General features: G+C 38.1%; 1 protein-coding gene across 1 annotated transcript in view; it reads right to left on the bottom strand.

The window, feature by feature from the left end:
* ATE1 (arginyltransferase 1) overlaps positions 1-16,305 on the bottom strand; it is a 79,928-nt gene that overhangs the window by 48,079 nt on the left and 15,544 nt on the right. The window contains exons 6-7 of the mRNA XM_008941609.1: positions 9,690-9,722; positions 2,895-3,076 (exon numbers count right to left, since the gene is read on the bottom strand). Coding sequence (XP_008939857.1) covers positions 2,895-3,076; positions 9,690-9,722 — 215 coding nt within the window. The remainder of the gene's footprint in view (positions 1-2,894; positions 3,077-9,689; positions 9,723-16,305) is intronic.

The raw sequence follows: 16,305 nt of genomic DNA, 5'->3' as shown, positions 1-16,305 counted from the left end.
ATTTTTTTCCTTTGGTAAAACTGGTATTTCACAAGTAGCTTCTTCTCCCCCCATTCTTTACTTACTTGCCTACATTTTTCAGATGATCTTCAAATCCCACCCTTTCTACGACTCAGCAGCAAAAATTCTTAAAGGAGTATGAAGTGGAAGTGACAGCACTGCAATGAAGTTTAACCTCCTTGGAGTCAAATTGGCAACAGCTTTGAAGGTATCAGATTCCTTTGCAACTTCCTAAATCCTCCTTAACTCTCAAGTTTTTTTTCCCCCCGTTTGAAAGAAGAACAAAGTTGGCTGCCTCTAAGACTATTGGGAACTCATTTTTATTGCCTTAAACACGCAGACATTATAAATGCAGAATTTACAAGCTGCTTTTTCACTAGCTGAGCCACACACGCGTGGTTTTGCAGACCAAGTTTTAAATTTATTATGTAGAAAATTTAAAATCATTTCAAGAATTCATAAGCATGGATTATATTAGTCTATTATTACAAAAAGTAATCTGATATGTACAAATACTAAAAAATAACTCTTAGGAGGAATTAGTATTTTAGTATTTTATATGCTCACCTTGCATGGAAAAAAATAATCATCTCTTTAATTTCAAGTATCTAGCATATGTAGTAAAACACTTCTAAAAGTCTAGACTGCTAAGAGAAAAATTATCAATTCTAAATTATAGGAATTCCAACTCTTTTTCTATGTTTGTTAATTCTAATAATGTTCTAAAACCATCAGTGCCACTGAATGCCTCAAAAAAAATGACAATCCTGGCTCTTTTAAACACAGACCACTGGAGATGCTACAGCAGCAGTTACATTAATGCTGAAGTTAGCCCTGATTTGTGCTGGACCTGGACCAGATGTCATCCAGAGGTGTCTTTTGACCTAAGCTGTTCTATGATTATCTATAGTTTCTCTTCATAAAGAACCACTCCAGAAGAAGGTGGGACTAGCCAGTAGGAAAGCAAGGTTATCAGCTCCTATTAAAGGTGACATACTCTGAGAAACTACATTAGGATTTAATTGATCTAAGAGCTTACCAGAGAGCAGAAGCATGTCCTGCTCTCTCACTCCCTAGCCACTCTCAGCTGCACGTTGTGGCTCTGTCACAGCTCTTCTGTTAACAGATTCTCCAAGTGAGTCAACTCAGCCCACTAACCATGTTGCTAAAGCAGTCTGTAGATTAAACTGGCTAAATATATGGTTGCTAGAAGCCCAACATACAGCAGAGATGGAGAGGAGTGAATGCAGTACCTCATTTCAGCAGCAAAAACTTAACAGTGAGCTGTCAGAAACTTAATAGTGAAGTTGGTGGGAAAAATCCTTTGACATATATTTGAAAAAGTTGTGTAAAGATTATTGAGAAATCACAAAATTCAGCACAACAAAGAGAAGACACACACAAAAGGAAAATTAAAAAAAAAATTCTTAGGAAATGAAAAGATTCTAACCAAAATCCAAACAAATTGTGAATGACTAGACTTCTGAGAGATTAAATTGCACGTGGTTTATTAGGTATCACAAAAATACATGAAGTAACTGTGATAAGAAGAGTTTTCCTAAAAACAGAGTTTGTATTTTACATATTTCAAAAGTCGTGTCATATTTGCCCATCCTGGTGGGTAACACTAAGTAGCAGTTCAGAAGCTCCACCCATAGAGAAGATGCCACGCAGCAGGATGCCTTGGAGAAAGAAAAAAGCTGGATCTCACAATTCTAGCACTGCTTTGACACCTGAAAGATTGTGGTGTAAATCTCCACAGGTAAAGATTTTTGCTAGAACCTCTCAGACCCAGGGTAACTTGAAAATAGATATGGCTGGCACAAGGTTCAAACCCAGCTGCTTCTTAAGAACTTCCCTGGGAACCCCACATGTCTGTGACAAGCTTATTTCATGTAAACAAAGAAGCAAAAAACCAAGAAAAAAACTTGATATGCACAAGTATTTCCACTTGTTTAGGTTGTTGTTTTTGTTGTGGTGTTTTTATTTTTTCTTATAGTAATAATGGAAATAGATATGGCTGGCACAAGGTTCAAAGCCAGCTGCTTCATAAGAACTTCCCTGGGAACCCCACATGTCTGTGACAAGCTTATTTCATCTAAACAAAGAAGCAAAAAGCCAAGAAAAAAGTTGAGATGCACAAATATTTCCACTTGTTTAGGTTGTTGTTTATGTTGTGGTATTTTTTTTTTCTTATAATAATAATGGAATCATAAAATTGCTTATGGAAGAAGAACAGTAACTTGCAGTTTAGCATACAAGTCTTATTCACAGTGAAAAGCATTCCTCACTCCTCCTACTGTTTTGCAAGCTGAGGTTGATAGTTAATTTAAGGCTTTAAAACTCAGAGGATTACTCTCTCCATCTAAAGACAAAGATAATGAGATTAACATACCTGAAAAATACACCTAGTGCTAGTACAGCAGGAGACTACTAATTCAGAAGACAATGAGTTTTAGGTATACTATTATTTATGATCTCAGAGTGTATAAAACTATAAAAGTGATTAATTTCATTTGGTGACTGGGCTAAGAAAAAGGTCAAAGGAAAACTTATTTCTGTTCAAACAAAAAAGGGCCTTTCCCTGCTGAAACCGAGCCATACTAAATTATTTTCAGGGGCAATAAAAACTAGGTATTTCATTTCTGAGTGGTTTTTAAATCTTTAAAAGTGTTTAGCTAACTAGAAAGACACATCCCTATTCAATAATGACAATTAAGAATTTATTTGGAATGCAACCAACTGTAGAGAATTAAAAAGAAACCAAAATATCACAAATACTTTGCGAGAGATAGTGTTACCACTATATGTTTAGACTGGAAATAAAAGCTCAAGTTTAGGAGCAAGTATCAGTTCTTACCATGAGGTGTGACCAGATAAACACCTCCTCTTACCGTAATGCAGAGTAGACTCCCAGAGATAAGAAGGAATAGTCTGGGTCGTAGTACAGATAGACGGAGGACACGCAGTAGGGCAGGATATCAATGACACCAACAGCAATTATCTTCCCATCCAGCCAGTACTGCTGGTGGAAAGAACCATAGCCACACTCTGGTCCATTTGGTGCGTTCTCTGCCTAAGCAAAAACAAGAGAGGGATGTAATTGTCTGGCAGGTAGACTTGCAGTATAAAATTCTTCCTAAATGTTTTGTTTCTAACACAGAAGTAAATACTGTGAGAAGTTACTCCTGCTATCTGTGTTTAGAAACGGAGAAAAAAAGAATTTTAAGGAATTTAATCAGCAAGGAAAACAATGTTAGCTCACTGTATCATTTGTGACCTTTGCTGTACTCATGATTGGAAAACTCTAGATACCACGCACCCCAAACATGGACCTGCAAATAGCCTCTGCCAGCTGGCACTTGTGGTGCTGACATGATCAAACAATGTGATTCATCAGGTTATTGATGCATTACTACATACAAACAAACCTGCAGATACTCTTGAACTTGACCTACTTGCTCTTCAACAAGAGATGAAGCCCACAGACAAATAGAAAGGTGACATGCAGGCACTTCACTGTGCTGGCACTCCCCAAAGCTGGCTGTGGCTGCCTTGTTCCTCCGACACCTTCTGCCACAGCAAGGACCCTACTGTTCCTCTCCCCCATGCTCACAAGTACTGGAAGCTACAGAAATTCAGGTTCTCAGGGTTGCTTGAGAAGAGAATTTATAAAAAGAACCAAACAGCTTAGTCTTTCTGAGGTTTACTCTTTATAAGCAATGAAGTACCTTTTATCTAAGAACCTGAAATTGTGCTGCAAGACAATCTGTGGAACTTCTTCTTCATCAGCCCACATGAATGTCTTCTGCAAAAACACTGAGGAACTGGTTGTTGTGCACTGCAGTTTTGGATGTGCAGTGAAGCATGTCTCTGGACAGGGAAAAGCACCTAGAGCCAGAAACTGATGCTTCAGACAAAAAAGAAAATGATCTCCCAATTTAAAAACGTATTACACAACCAACTCTGGCATGCCATTTTCTTCCACGTCAAGCTTCCTTTAATCCCAAATTCCACTGTGCTCAACTTAATTATCCAACTAGTCATGTTTTTCACTGCGTTGCCAGATCTTCAGAAAGCTGCTTCTCACTCAATAAATCTGACAATATTGCCTGCTATTACCAACTGTTTTGCATTACAACAACAGAAGGTGGGTTTAATCAAGTATTTTGATACAGTAGCACAGACTGAAGAGATGATGGGCAGTAGAAGTTACTCTAATTGGTACCACATGTGTCAAGAGAAATCAATCACACGAACAAAAATCATTTCAACTGACTTACCCAACCAATAAACCCCCAAAATAAAGGCCATATCATAGAATGTTTGCATTTTTATATAGTTATGCAGCATAAAACTAGATGTGAAGCTACAGATACTGCAGAACTGAAATGATGAAACATTTGAGAGCTCAATCCACAGTATATGAGGATATTAGACTGATATTAACAGATTAAACTTACTCTAATTGGTACCACATGTGTCAAGAGAAATCAATCACACGAACAAAAATCATTTCAACTGACTTACCCAACCAATAAACCCCAAAAATAAAGGCCATATCATAGAATGTTTGCATTTTTATATAGTTATGCAGCATAAAACTAGATGTGAAGCTACACTGAAACGATGAAACATTTGAGAGCTCAATCTGCAGTATATGAGGATATTAGACTGATACTAAGATTAAACTGGGTTTCTTCTCATTCAGGTAAACCCTACTTATTCAACAGTTATGATTTTATACAATAACCTCAACTTTTCAGTAGAACCAAATGAAACCACCTGGTCAACAGCAAAACTTTTAAGCTGGGACACAGTCAAGTAAGATTTTTCTCTCTGGATTTCTCACCACAGGTGAGAAATAATGAAACTCTCCTACAAGCCAAAGGGAAATGCAATTGGTAATATCACACAGCCTTGCTTAAGTAAGTTGCAGTTAAAAATTATTTCCTTTCTTTGTCAAAACCTCATCATATTTGATTTCATTAAGACAGATAAGTCTAAGCCAACATGGAAAAGATTTTTACTCAAGGCAAAGTCTTCTGAAGTTAAATTAATGCTGTGTCTGTGTGTGACCCAAAACCTCCAAATGGCATCACAAGGGTTTGGTCACCGGATCTCTGCAAACTGAAGTATTAGAATCAGTGAAGACTTTCTAGTGAAGACTTTCTAGTGAAGAACAAACTACAGTTATTTCACTAATGGAATTACAAGGAAATGTCATGAACATGAAGGAGGCTGTGTCCCATAACAAACAGCACAGATTTCAGGCAAAATGTTCAGGGATCTCCATTACATTATGCAAAAAATGATTTCAAGAAGAGTAACATTTTCCTTGTCCTTCAGAAGTTTCCATACAACATAATCCTCTCTCATGTTTAGAAGTATTTTGTTTTCTCCAATATCTCAATGAACATTAGACTCCTTTAACTTGATTTCTCATGCATCATCCAGGTGACTTGACATGAAGCAGGTGTGGAACATGACAGATTTTTCTGAAGCAGGTTGTACCACTTCACACCACTGATGAGCCCTCCTGGGACCATGTTTGTCTAAAGTGGTGGAAAATACACCAGTGGCACCAGGTGAGCAAGCCCCACCAGGAAGGGCTTACTTTACCTACCCAAAATTATACCTTAGCCCTGGAAACAAACCAGAGGGACCAATTTATTTACAATTAACAATTTATACTCAAACTCAAAAGTATGATGTATTATTACAATCTGACACTGGAACAATCAAAAAATTAGGAACTAAAATAAAGGGCAAAAATTAAACCAAAACAGTTTATCTCCAATGTTTAGATGACAATAACACAGAGAAAAACACAATATATTCCATCACAGGTTAATTCTTCATATTCTGCTAGCTAATGACTTTGTGAACAGATTTGGTGGCTCTCCTTTTATAACAACTTATTAAAATTTTAACTTTTAATAGCACCTAGTATTATATGTTGTCCCAATTACTACACCTCAATGTAAAAACTGCTTGCAATTGAACTTCAGTGATGGTGAGAGCACTCAATTTTCTTCAAAGCACGTTGCTCTCTCTCTTTAAGAGATGTTTTACTACTTTATCATCACTATTGTTATGATGGAAATTACACTTGTTAACCCACAAGCCAGAGCAGTGTGCAGCTGCAGAAGGCACTGTGTACTCCCAAAAATGAGCCCTGACTATACTAACTCCATGATTACTTTGCTCTGGAAGGTCTCATGGAATTTGCCATTTTGAACTGTTCCATTTTACTCTCTGCTGTGCATGAAGTGAGGAGGAAGACATGAAATCCCTTACACAAAACAAAACACCAGTCAAAAGGCCAGGATACCTCTCATTTCCACACTCCAGTGGAAATTATTTGGTAAGTGCAGTGATTAATTCCAGCAGTTCCTTTCCCAAAGGCACACACCCACAACCTGCCATAGGGTAGATTTGTATCTCTTGGTGAGCAATGTGCTTCCTTTCCAGTACTATGTCCTCCTTTCAGTAGAGGCAGGTAAATCACTGAAGACTGAACAATGTTGCAGCAAACTGGGTCTAGTGCTGGACTCCCCAGCACAAGAAAACTACAGAACTAGCGAGACAATCCCCTAAGGGCCAAAAAGATCATAGAATGGTTTGAGTTGGAAGGGACCTGAAATATCATCTAGTTTCAACCCCCTGCCATGGACAGGAACACCTTCCTCTAAACCAGGTTGCTCAGAGCTTCGTTCAACCTGGCCTTGAACACTAACATGGACAGGGTATTCACAGCCTCTCTGGGCAACCTGCTCCAGTGTCTCACCACCCTCAAGTGAAGACTTTCCTCCTAACATCTCATGTAAATCCACCCTCTTTCAGTCTAAAGCCATTACCCCTCTTCCTATCACTACACTCTCTGATACCAAGTCCTTTTTTCCTGTAAACCCCCTTTAAGTACTGAAAGGCTGCAATAAGGTCTCCCCAGAGCCTCCTCTTCTCCAGGCTGAACAACCCCAACTCTCAGCCTGGCCTCAGAGGGGTGGTGTTCCAGCCCCCAATCATCTTCGTGGCCCTCCTGGGGACTTGTTCCAAGAGGTCCATGTCCTTCTTCCTTCTGGTGGCTTCAGAGCTGAAGCAGTTGGGCCAGCTGGCTAGAGTATCTGCCCAATCATCTTCGTGGCCCTCCTGGGGACTCGTTCCAAGAGGTCCATGTCCTTCTTCCTTCTGGTAGCTCCAGAACTGAATGCAGTTTGGTCAGCTGGCTGCAGTCTGTGGAGTCTCCATCCCTGGAGATACTGAAAACCCTTGAAACCTTCCAACCTGAACAATTCTGTGATTCTGTACCAAAACAGAGATCAACTCACTGCATCGAGAACCTCTAAGACACTGTGGAGAGAGCTAACTTCTGTACCTTACAGGAAAAGGACAGTATTTGAGCTGTACTGTCAACTATTTAATCAGGCCAGTGAGAGTAAGCTTGAAATAATAATAAAGATTAGTGAAGCTGTAAAGGTACAAGGGACCTCAGCTGCCAAAGACATCATGGTGATGTCTATATCACTGCAAGAACACAACAATTTTCCAAGATCTCTAAAGGAAATAAGTTTTGATTTAGTCCTAGGCAGTGCATTAAACACAACCAAAATATGACATTCTACAGAAGGTGATTCTGGGAATTCCAGACCTGTAATGGCAGCATTTGTTATCAGACCTCCCCAAAATTGACACATATCAATAAAATCATGCAGAGCAGAAGCTTATGTGCTTTTTGAAGAGCAAAGATCTAGGTTCACAAATGTCCTTCAGTTCTTTAGAATTCAAAAGCATCTCAGTATGGATAACAGGAACCAAAAGGGGAAAAAAACACCATTCATAAAATGGAAAGCAGCTCACTCTCCATTGTGCTGGATCTGTTCTGTTCTCCACACTGGCAGGTAAATCACTGAAGACTGAACAATTTTGCAGCAAACCAAGCTGATGATTTAAAAGTATTCAGGATGATTAAACAAGAGCTGAGTGTAAACAGCTACAGAAAGATCCCGTAATACTGCGTGATTAAAAAGGCAGAGGAAATGCTCATAAATCCACAGGACATAAATACATCAAATATAAATGCCTGGAGGAAAACGTATTGCTCTATACACATCCAAAACAATGGTTATAAATTAGCAATTCTCTCAAAAAGATGCTTTTGAGAGCAGATGAAATCATCAATTTAATGTTTAGCATCAGTCGAGATGGAAAAAAAGACTAAAGAGCAATTAGAGATGGATTTGAAAACAAAACCAAAGCAAACCCTCATGTGACTGTGTAGAGCCACAGCCCTTCTGAGTGCTGAGCCTCGTTCCAGTGGCTGCACCACGATGACGTGGAACAGCTTGGGAAGGGCAAAGGCAGAAATGACTACGAGTGATGCTGACTGGTTTTTGGCTCAGACTCCTACACCGAGCCACCCTAATCATGCCCCTCCAAACCAAGTAGCTTTGCAACCCTAAAGTGATAAAACAGCAAATGCCCAAAGGCAGCTACTAAGACAAAGGGATGAATAAAAACACCCCTCCATCGATTCTTTCTACATTATCCTGTTTACTGCTAGAAAACTGCCCAGTTTTCTGCTACTACATACTATATCTTTTTTTTTTAAACTATTCATTTTTTGTGCCAGAGCCCACAGCCAACCCAGAAATTAAACATAATAATCACACGAGGAAACAAAAAAGACAGGAAGAGTTTGAGTGTTCATACAATTTGCAGCTAGTAACAACATTAAAAATTCAGAAAATTACAAATCGGAATCGTGTAAGGTTTAAATTTTATTTTAAATTATTTTTGTTCAAAAGAGTAAACAGACTACACACAGCTAGATTTGCTTGTGGCAACTGTTTCAGAATAAAGAATTTCAAGAATCCCTTGGCCTCTGATACACAACCCCTTTTATTTAACTTCATCTAATTGAAGACATCTGTAGTGGTGCCACACAAAATTTAATTCAAGCTTCGAAATGTCAATAAAAAGTGTCTGTAAGAAACAATACTGGTATGAACCTGGCAGGGAAGTGTGCATCAAGATCTACGTAGCCATACAAAATCAAGAATATAATGGCAGACTGCTGCCAGAGTTGACGAGGTGATAAAAGCCCTTTTCCTATAAAGTCTAATGAGCTCTATTACTCTTCAGCTTTCAGGAATGTAAAGGCCAGTGGACTCAGCAGAGAAAAGCAACAAACTCTCCACACATGGATTCATTCAAACTACGACATATCAAGTTACTAGTGTAATTACTATAACCTGACAATTTCATTACAGTCACACAGTTCTTAACTCTTCAAGACTAACAAGAAAGACGGCGCAAGAAGTCCGTAGCAGTTTGCTTACTTGAAATGAAGCAACAGCATCTCTCCTAAACTTTTCACTCAGATTGTAGTCAAGTTTAGCAAGTTATTTAGTAGTAGTCTTTTCTTTCATAGAAATAAATGAACAGAACAGAACCAGCACATTTTGCTACTATCTCTTCATGCAGTGATCCAAAATTCAGTGATAGCTTGTCTAGTTTATTATCCAGCATAGTCCTCAGACTCCTTGGAAAATACAGTGCTATCATCCTTACCAGTAGGTGAAGATACAAAAACTGTGGCACCCATCTATACCACTTTGACCATAATAGTTTGCTGTCTACAGAGAGTGGAAAGAATTCCAAAGGTTGCAGCTAGAAGGAATACATACCTCCAGAGGAGAATCACAGAGGAACCGTGTGAACTGCACCGAGGGAGATTCATCAGAAATAGGTGCCCAAGAAGACAGTCCAAATATGCAAAGTAGAAAAAGAAGAAAAATATTTTCAGTATTTCAGGATATACTAAGAGTCAAATACACTTTCAAAACCATACATTTGAAAAACACCATCAGATTTTATGAGTTAAGATAAAATTTCCATAAACTAACTCCCACTTGCTATTTTAGGTAGAATAATTAACTATCCAAAGTACTTCCTTCCTATGAAATAAGATTATTTTTAAAATGTGATAGAATTATCACCTTGTAATACAGGTCTGTTTCTGGTGTCATTTATTTTAAATTACACATGACCCTTCTCTGTGACTGCCTGCAAGAGGGAGTGGAGTCTTTTCCCACCCTTCCACTAGTACCTGCCCCATCACTAACACAAGGGGGTTAGGGTCCTCTCTCTTAATATAAATTGATTAAGGCTATTTACATCCAAAATCATAAGCATGACTATTTTCAGTCTAAAGAAGAGAAAGGAGAAAAGGAAAAAAATAAAACCAACTTCCTGAAAGTGCAAGCATTTTCAAACCTAGATTCTTTACTCAACACAAAATGATGTGCTGCAGATTATCAACCAAAAAGACAAGGTTTTAATGATCTGGAGCTTGTTCAAGGTTCTAACAGTACAAAAATGTACTAGTTATTTATTTATCATCACTTACTTATTTGATACAAATACTTCCTTATTGGTGGATTCCACATTAAACTTGTTACAAAGTTCTGGTATGTGTTCAGCCCTAAAGCATTCCTTTGTTCAAACCCCAGTACGTGTTGCATGGTTTAATTCCCCCCCTTGTAAAACCCAATGATTTAATAAGTCAGCAGTTCCCAAACTGCAAAGTAATGGCAAACAGGAACTTTTAATTAAAGTTTGATTAAAAGAATATATATATGGACACATACAGAAACTGATTTTTGTGAAGAATTTCTGAGATTTGAGAAGATTATTCTATTTAAAGGGCAATACAAAAAATGGGTTGATTAGTTGTCAGGTATCCCATTTTACCCAGGGAAAGGGAGGAGAGGAAGGCAGGCAACAGATTCTTCCTCCTCAAACACACAGCAGTAGCTGACCTATGGCAGACCTTTCACCACAGACTCCACAGAAGAACACTGAATTTCTGTAAGGTGCTGGGGAAGCCAAGGGATTGTGCATTTCCTACAATGAACCATTTCAGATCTAGTTACTACCATCCCAAATTAGAGTCTGGAAAGTGAATGACTGCAATATCATAATTAAATTCTAGAATTTTTATTGACTTGGTGGATAAGGAGAAAGAAAAAGAAAAATGCACCCACACAGATATTAAGGAGGAAAAAATAAAAGTAATTCAAGATTTGAATTATTGAGTTATGTTCCCATTAAAAAGGAACAGCGAGTTACAAATTCCTGCACTGCCAGTGCATCAGTTCTTACAGCCAGTGATTTCAGAATGTGCAGGCTTCAGAAAAAATAAACCATGTGTTATTAATTCTCATGTCAGAAGACCCCCAATAGTTCTTAATCTGTAACTTTAGCTTTATAGTGCAAGTTAAACCCTATGGGTGAGAAAACTGAGCCAACGACACTTCTCAAATCGTTTTATCCATCCTCCAGGCTCTGCTACACAATCTCTTGGCTTTGGGGGCCAGGGGGGACTTTTTAAGTATACCTGAGTGTAACTGCTGCTTGCTAGGGAGTATATACTGTTACCATGACCTATGCTGCTGGCTAGAAAAATAATATTGTAAATGCACTTGGTTTTGTATCACAATGTTATGGGGGAAAAAAAAAAAATATACTGCAAATCTCACTACATATTATTTCACCTGTTGAAACTTGTTAAAGTTCTTGGGTTAAACAATTTTAATCAAGTCCCTAAAAACTTCACAAGACTGTGAATCTTCTCTAGAAGTCAACTGAGAAACAGTTACTCAAAAATCCCAACATTTTTTTGTTGTGGATTTGTTGTGGGTTTTTTTCTTTTTAAGGAATAACTTGCACATAGAGCTGGAGAATTTAACAAACATTTTAAACCCACTGACTTCTGCTGGTATAGTCTCAATCCTTAATCTCCCTTCTCACCTCCAAATCATAGTTTCATCCTAACCTAGGAGTATACCAAGACTATAAATTTATTTAAACTGAAGTAAGCATACGATTCAGTTTCTAAATAAACAAACTAATTTAATAGTGCAGAGATATTATGAACACAACTCAAAAATTATTCAGTAAACCATGAATGAAACAGCCAAAAGCTGGTGTTGCATGTAGAACTCAGTCTGTCACACAAGCACAACTAAAATTCTCTTCACAAAGCCATGCTTTTTTAATTTCAAACCAAATTACATAAACATCAGTCTTTTAAGAACTATGTAATATATATGAAATCCACAACATTTTTGCTTTGGTGCAAACCAATGACAACTGCCAGAAAGAATCAGCACAACACGAAATAAGTTTAAACATAATTAATAACACTAAGAGAGGAACATATCACTGAGAACTAAATCAAAAGGGAAGAAAAGGCAGAATAATGAAAGGAAGGTTTGGTTTAACTCGGAGCTACCTGCTCAAGTAAAAAGCACAGTGAGAAGACATCACAGAAAGACATTCATTTATAGTTTTCCTTCTGACAACATTAGAGTTTGCTCATATTTGCAACTCACTGTCAAGGAAAACTGGGTATTTGCCCTGGCTATTTGCCCTTTTCTTTGGTTTGTTTTGTTTTTGTTTTGTTTTGTTTTGTTTTTTTAATTGGATTAATATAATCCAAGGTGTTGAATATTTTTTGATTTGGTTTTTCATAAACATGCCAGGCTCATAATAAAATAAACAATAACACTATGAGTTTCCATACAGAAGCCAAGCCAAACCACCTACAGTTCCAGTGTACCACCCCCATGTGTATCAAGCAAGTTTATCCTCTCTTCCCTTCTCCATTTCCATGGCAAACAAAATGAATGGTTCCACATATTGAGAACTGGAAGTGGCCAAAAGAATCCTCCTGTAGTCACTAACAGGAATGAGCCATAAATGGTGGCTTTCTTTTCTGACAACCCCTGGCATCTCCTTAGATATTAATTTTTATAAAGAGTCTCTCCCCCTCAAGTAGGGCAACCTTTAAGTATCAGGTATGCATGGAAATGAAGAGCTAGAATTGGATTTTTCTTGTCTAGAAGCCCCTTTCCTAGTTGAACACTTAGCTTCTTTTATCCAGCTCTGCTTGGCTTCATACAAACATCCTGCAACCCCCAAAGCAAGCAGTGATGTACCCCTTTGGAGCCCTATTAATTTCAAGATACTGGCACTTCTTCCAGGTTCAGAACAGGGTTTGAATCTCAAACACTAAACTCATCCTTGTTTGTCAACAAGAGCTGTTTCTAAGGCAGTTTACTTTTTAAAGAACTTGGTGTGTAGTCATAAGCACACTTTGTCCTAGGAAATGTGTTAGGATTTATTTTGTCCATTTGGCTGCTATTTTAATTGAGATAATCTTCTCTAGGCAAACCTGACTAGAATCATTATTAACCATAAAGTAGTGGAGTGAAAAAAGTGAAAAATACACAATTAAAAAAAAATAAGTGAAACTTTCAGTAAAACTAGAAGCTGCTAAATGACCAAAATAAACCATCAAACACACAAAGAAAAATTACCTAGAAAAACAGATAAAAATTAATCTGGAAAATGAACAAAATTCTGTTTATTTTCTATAAAAATCTCAGAAATGGGACAAAATATAGTATGTTTACAAAAAAAATATTACCAAGCTACCCTGTTGTCCTTACAGCAGGAACTGTACTAGAGCCCAGTTAGCAGAGGAATCAAAGCTCAGGAGACCCCACCTGGAATACTTCATCCAGCTCTGGAGCCCCCAACACAAGAAGGACATGGACATGTTGGATAAGGTCCAGAGGAGGGCCACGAAGATGAACAGAGGGCTGCAACACCTCTCCTACAAAAACAGACTGAGAGAGTTGGGGTTGTTCAGCCTGGAGAAGAGAAGGCTTTCAGAAGACCTTATTGCAGCCTTCCAGTATCTGAAGGAGGCCTACAAGAAAGCTGGGGAGGGACTTTTTACAAGAGCTTGTAGTTACAGGACAAGGGGTAATGGCCTCAAACTGGAATAGAGGAGATTTAAGTTAGATGCAAGGAAGAAATTCCTCACTGTGAGGGTGGTGAGACACTGGCACAGGTTGCCTTTTTGCTCCCCCCCTGTTAGTGTTTAAGACCAGGCTGGATGGGGCTCTGAGCAGCCTGGTTTAGGGGGAGGTGTCCCTGTCCATGGCAAGGGGGTTGAAACTAGATGATCTTCCAGGTCCGTTCCAACCAAAATCATTCTGTGATTCTGTGGTTCTGGTGCTGGCTCCATGTAGCATTTTCAACAGTGACTTACAAAAATGTAGGAATACTAACAAAATAGTTTCCACAGACCAGAAGGTGAAGAAAGAGCCTTCAAAAACATTGCACATAAAGAAAAGGGGAATTTACAGTTTAAATGCATGTCTCAAATGTAGCTTTCAGTACAAGCATCAGACTAATGAAATAGAAAAATCTGCTGATGGACAGAACATACATTTTATGATTACAATTTCAGTTCCTTTATGGAGTGACAAAAATCCCTGTGGCTTTGTCTGCTCACAAGAAACCTACTCTCAAAATAAAGGGTATCTGTCAGTCTTATAGTATTAGAATCAAGAACAATATAAACTGTGATGCAAAAAGCATATGAAATGAAATGATGACTATGAACAAGCTACTGAATTGTCTCAATGCCAAAATTCACTGGCTCTTATGGGCACTTGAAGAATAAAATTCATTAATCCAGGGCACTATAGTCACAGGAGCCATGCTAGTAAGCAGGAGACAGGTTGATACAGAAGTTTTAAGTCTTTCAGTCTGCAATGTCAGAGACCTGAAACACCAGCTCATTGCAGTGAGATGTTCTGCTGCAGCTACAGCCAACCATCAGATCTGTGCTGCCACCAGATGAAATGATAAAAGAACCAATTCAAGAGATTATAAAAACACAAGGCTGCCGGGGCAGGCTACAGAAGGCTAAAAAAAAAAAACCACAAAGGCTATTGATTTTTAAAGCATTCTCTCACTAGAAAAATGAAACAGACAGAAGAAACTAGGTTAGAAAGACCCAAAAGCTTGCAACTGGCTGCTGATAGCACCTTTCAGATTGATTGGAATGTGCTCCTTGGCATTTCCCAGGCTGCTCACTCAGTTTTCTGTATTAGTTCAAGGGGATTTCTGGGAGGCAAATAAAAAACTAGGGAAAAAAAAAATCCAGTAATTTTCTGCACCTTTTCAAACAGTGTATCTTTTGTACGTTGTGAAATTCTTTTCTTCCAAGACAAATATTTAGTTAAGCACAAAGCAAAGAGAGTGTCCAGCTAGCTTTGCAGAGGGAACAGAGACACTCACTATTTTTCTGCAAGTTTGTCATTATAAAACACTCGTGAAATGTTAAATAAAACATTTGCTTCAGAAGGTCTAAACAGCAATAAACTGCTCACTCTTGCTCTTTCTGGAAACTACTGTAGAATGTTTATGATCTTTTATGGAAATGTTTTTTAACTTGTGTAGCTGCCACAGAGCTTGTTTCAGTTATACTTCAGCTGTGTTTCTTAAAGACAAAAACTACCGTAAAAAATTTTAAAGCTTTAAAAAAAAAAACAATTTAAAAAATCACCTTCATGGACTAGGTGTGTTGTAACTGTGTTTTAAATCATCCAGATCAATCATTAAGCTCACTAGAGAAGAAGCAGGAAGAAAAAATGCTTATCTTCAAATTTTTACTATCTGTAAAACTCTGTTTGGAATGCTAGGCACTAATTGTTTGAACACAAGAACTGAATACAACTGAAGAACTCAAGTGGCTGAGAGATTTTACCTATTTATATATGTGGCTGTGTCTATAAAATATGCTAACACCTTTTATAATTTACTTCCAGAAGCACTTTAAAACAGAAAACACTGGGTCAGGAATGCAATGCCTTTGGTGAGATGACACTTCATTAAGAACTGATAAAGACATGCCTTATTTTATCCAAACTAGCCACTGATTACACCAACTGGGGTCAAAAATGTGTCCTTCTTGGGATGAAAGGGCCAAGTGTTTTCACTGTATTCCTTTCATTTAAAATCTCTGCCCCAGAGCTAGAGTTCTACAGTTATATCTACCATTAAAATACCAAGAAATAAGCTTCTGACACTTCATACAAAACACAGAAGACATGCAGGTGGCAAAGCATTCTCAAACATTTCCATCCACCTTTCCTCATCCTGTGTGACTCGTGCTGAAGCTGGGGTAGAGCTGGATCACAGACTCGTGTTCTGCAGAGCCCTCCCTGCACTTCTTACACAGAAGCACTGGAAGGTTTGTTGAGCAGAGTTAAAATGTTTGCAGGTAAGGATTGCTCTTAGCAAAGCAGATGACAGGCCACATCTATTACTAAGCTTCCTTAAATCCAATGTTCTCATCTGAAGAGCCAGCCTATGCCCTCAGACCTAGTTACTGTTTCTCTTTATCATGTTCCTACCTTCTTTTCAGATTTTTGTGCTGTA

Source organism: Merops nubicus, unplaced genomic scaffold, assembly GCF_000691845.1.
Source record: "Merops nubicus isolate BGI_N331 unplaced genomic scaffold, ASM69184v1 scaffold326, whole genome shotgun sequence".
Classification (NCBI taxonomy): Eukaryota; Metazoa; Chordata; class Aves; order Coraciiformes; family Meropidae; genus Merops; species Merops nubicus.
Note: the sequence above shows the minus strand (reverse complement) of the source record. Positions and strands in the feature narration are given on the sequence as shown.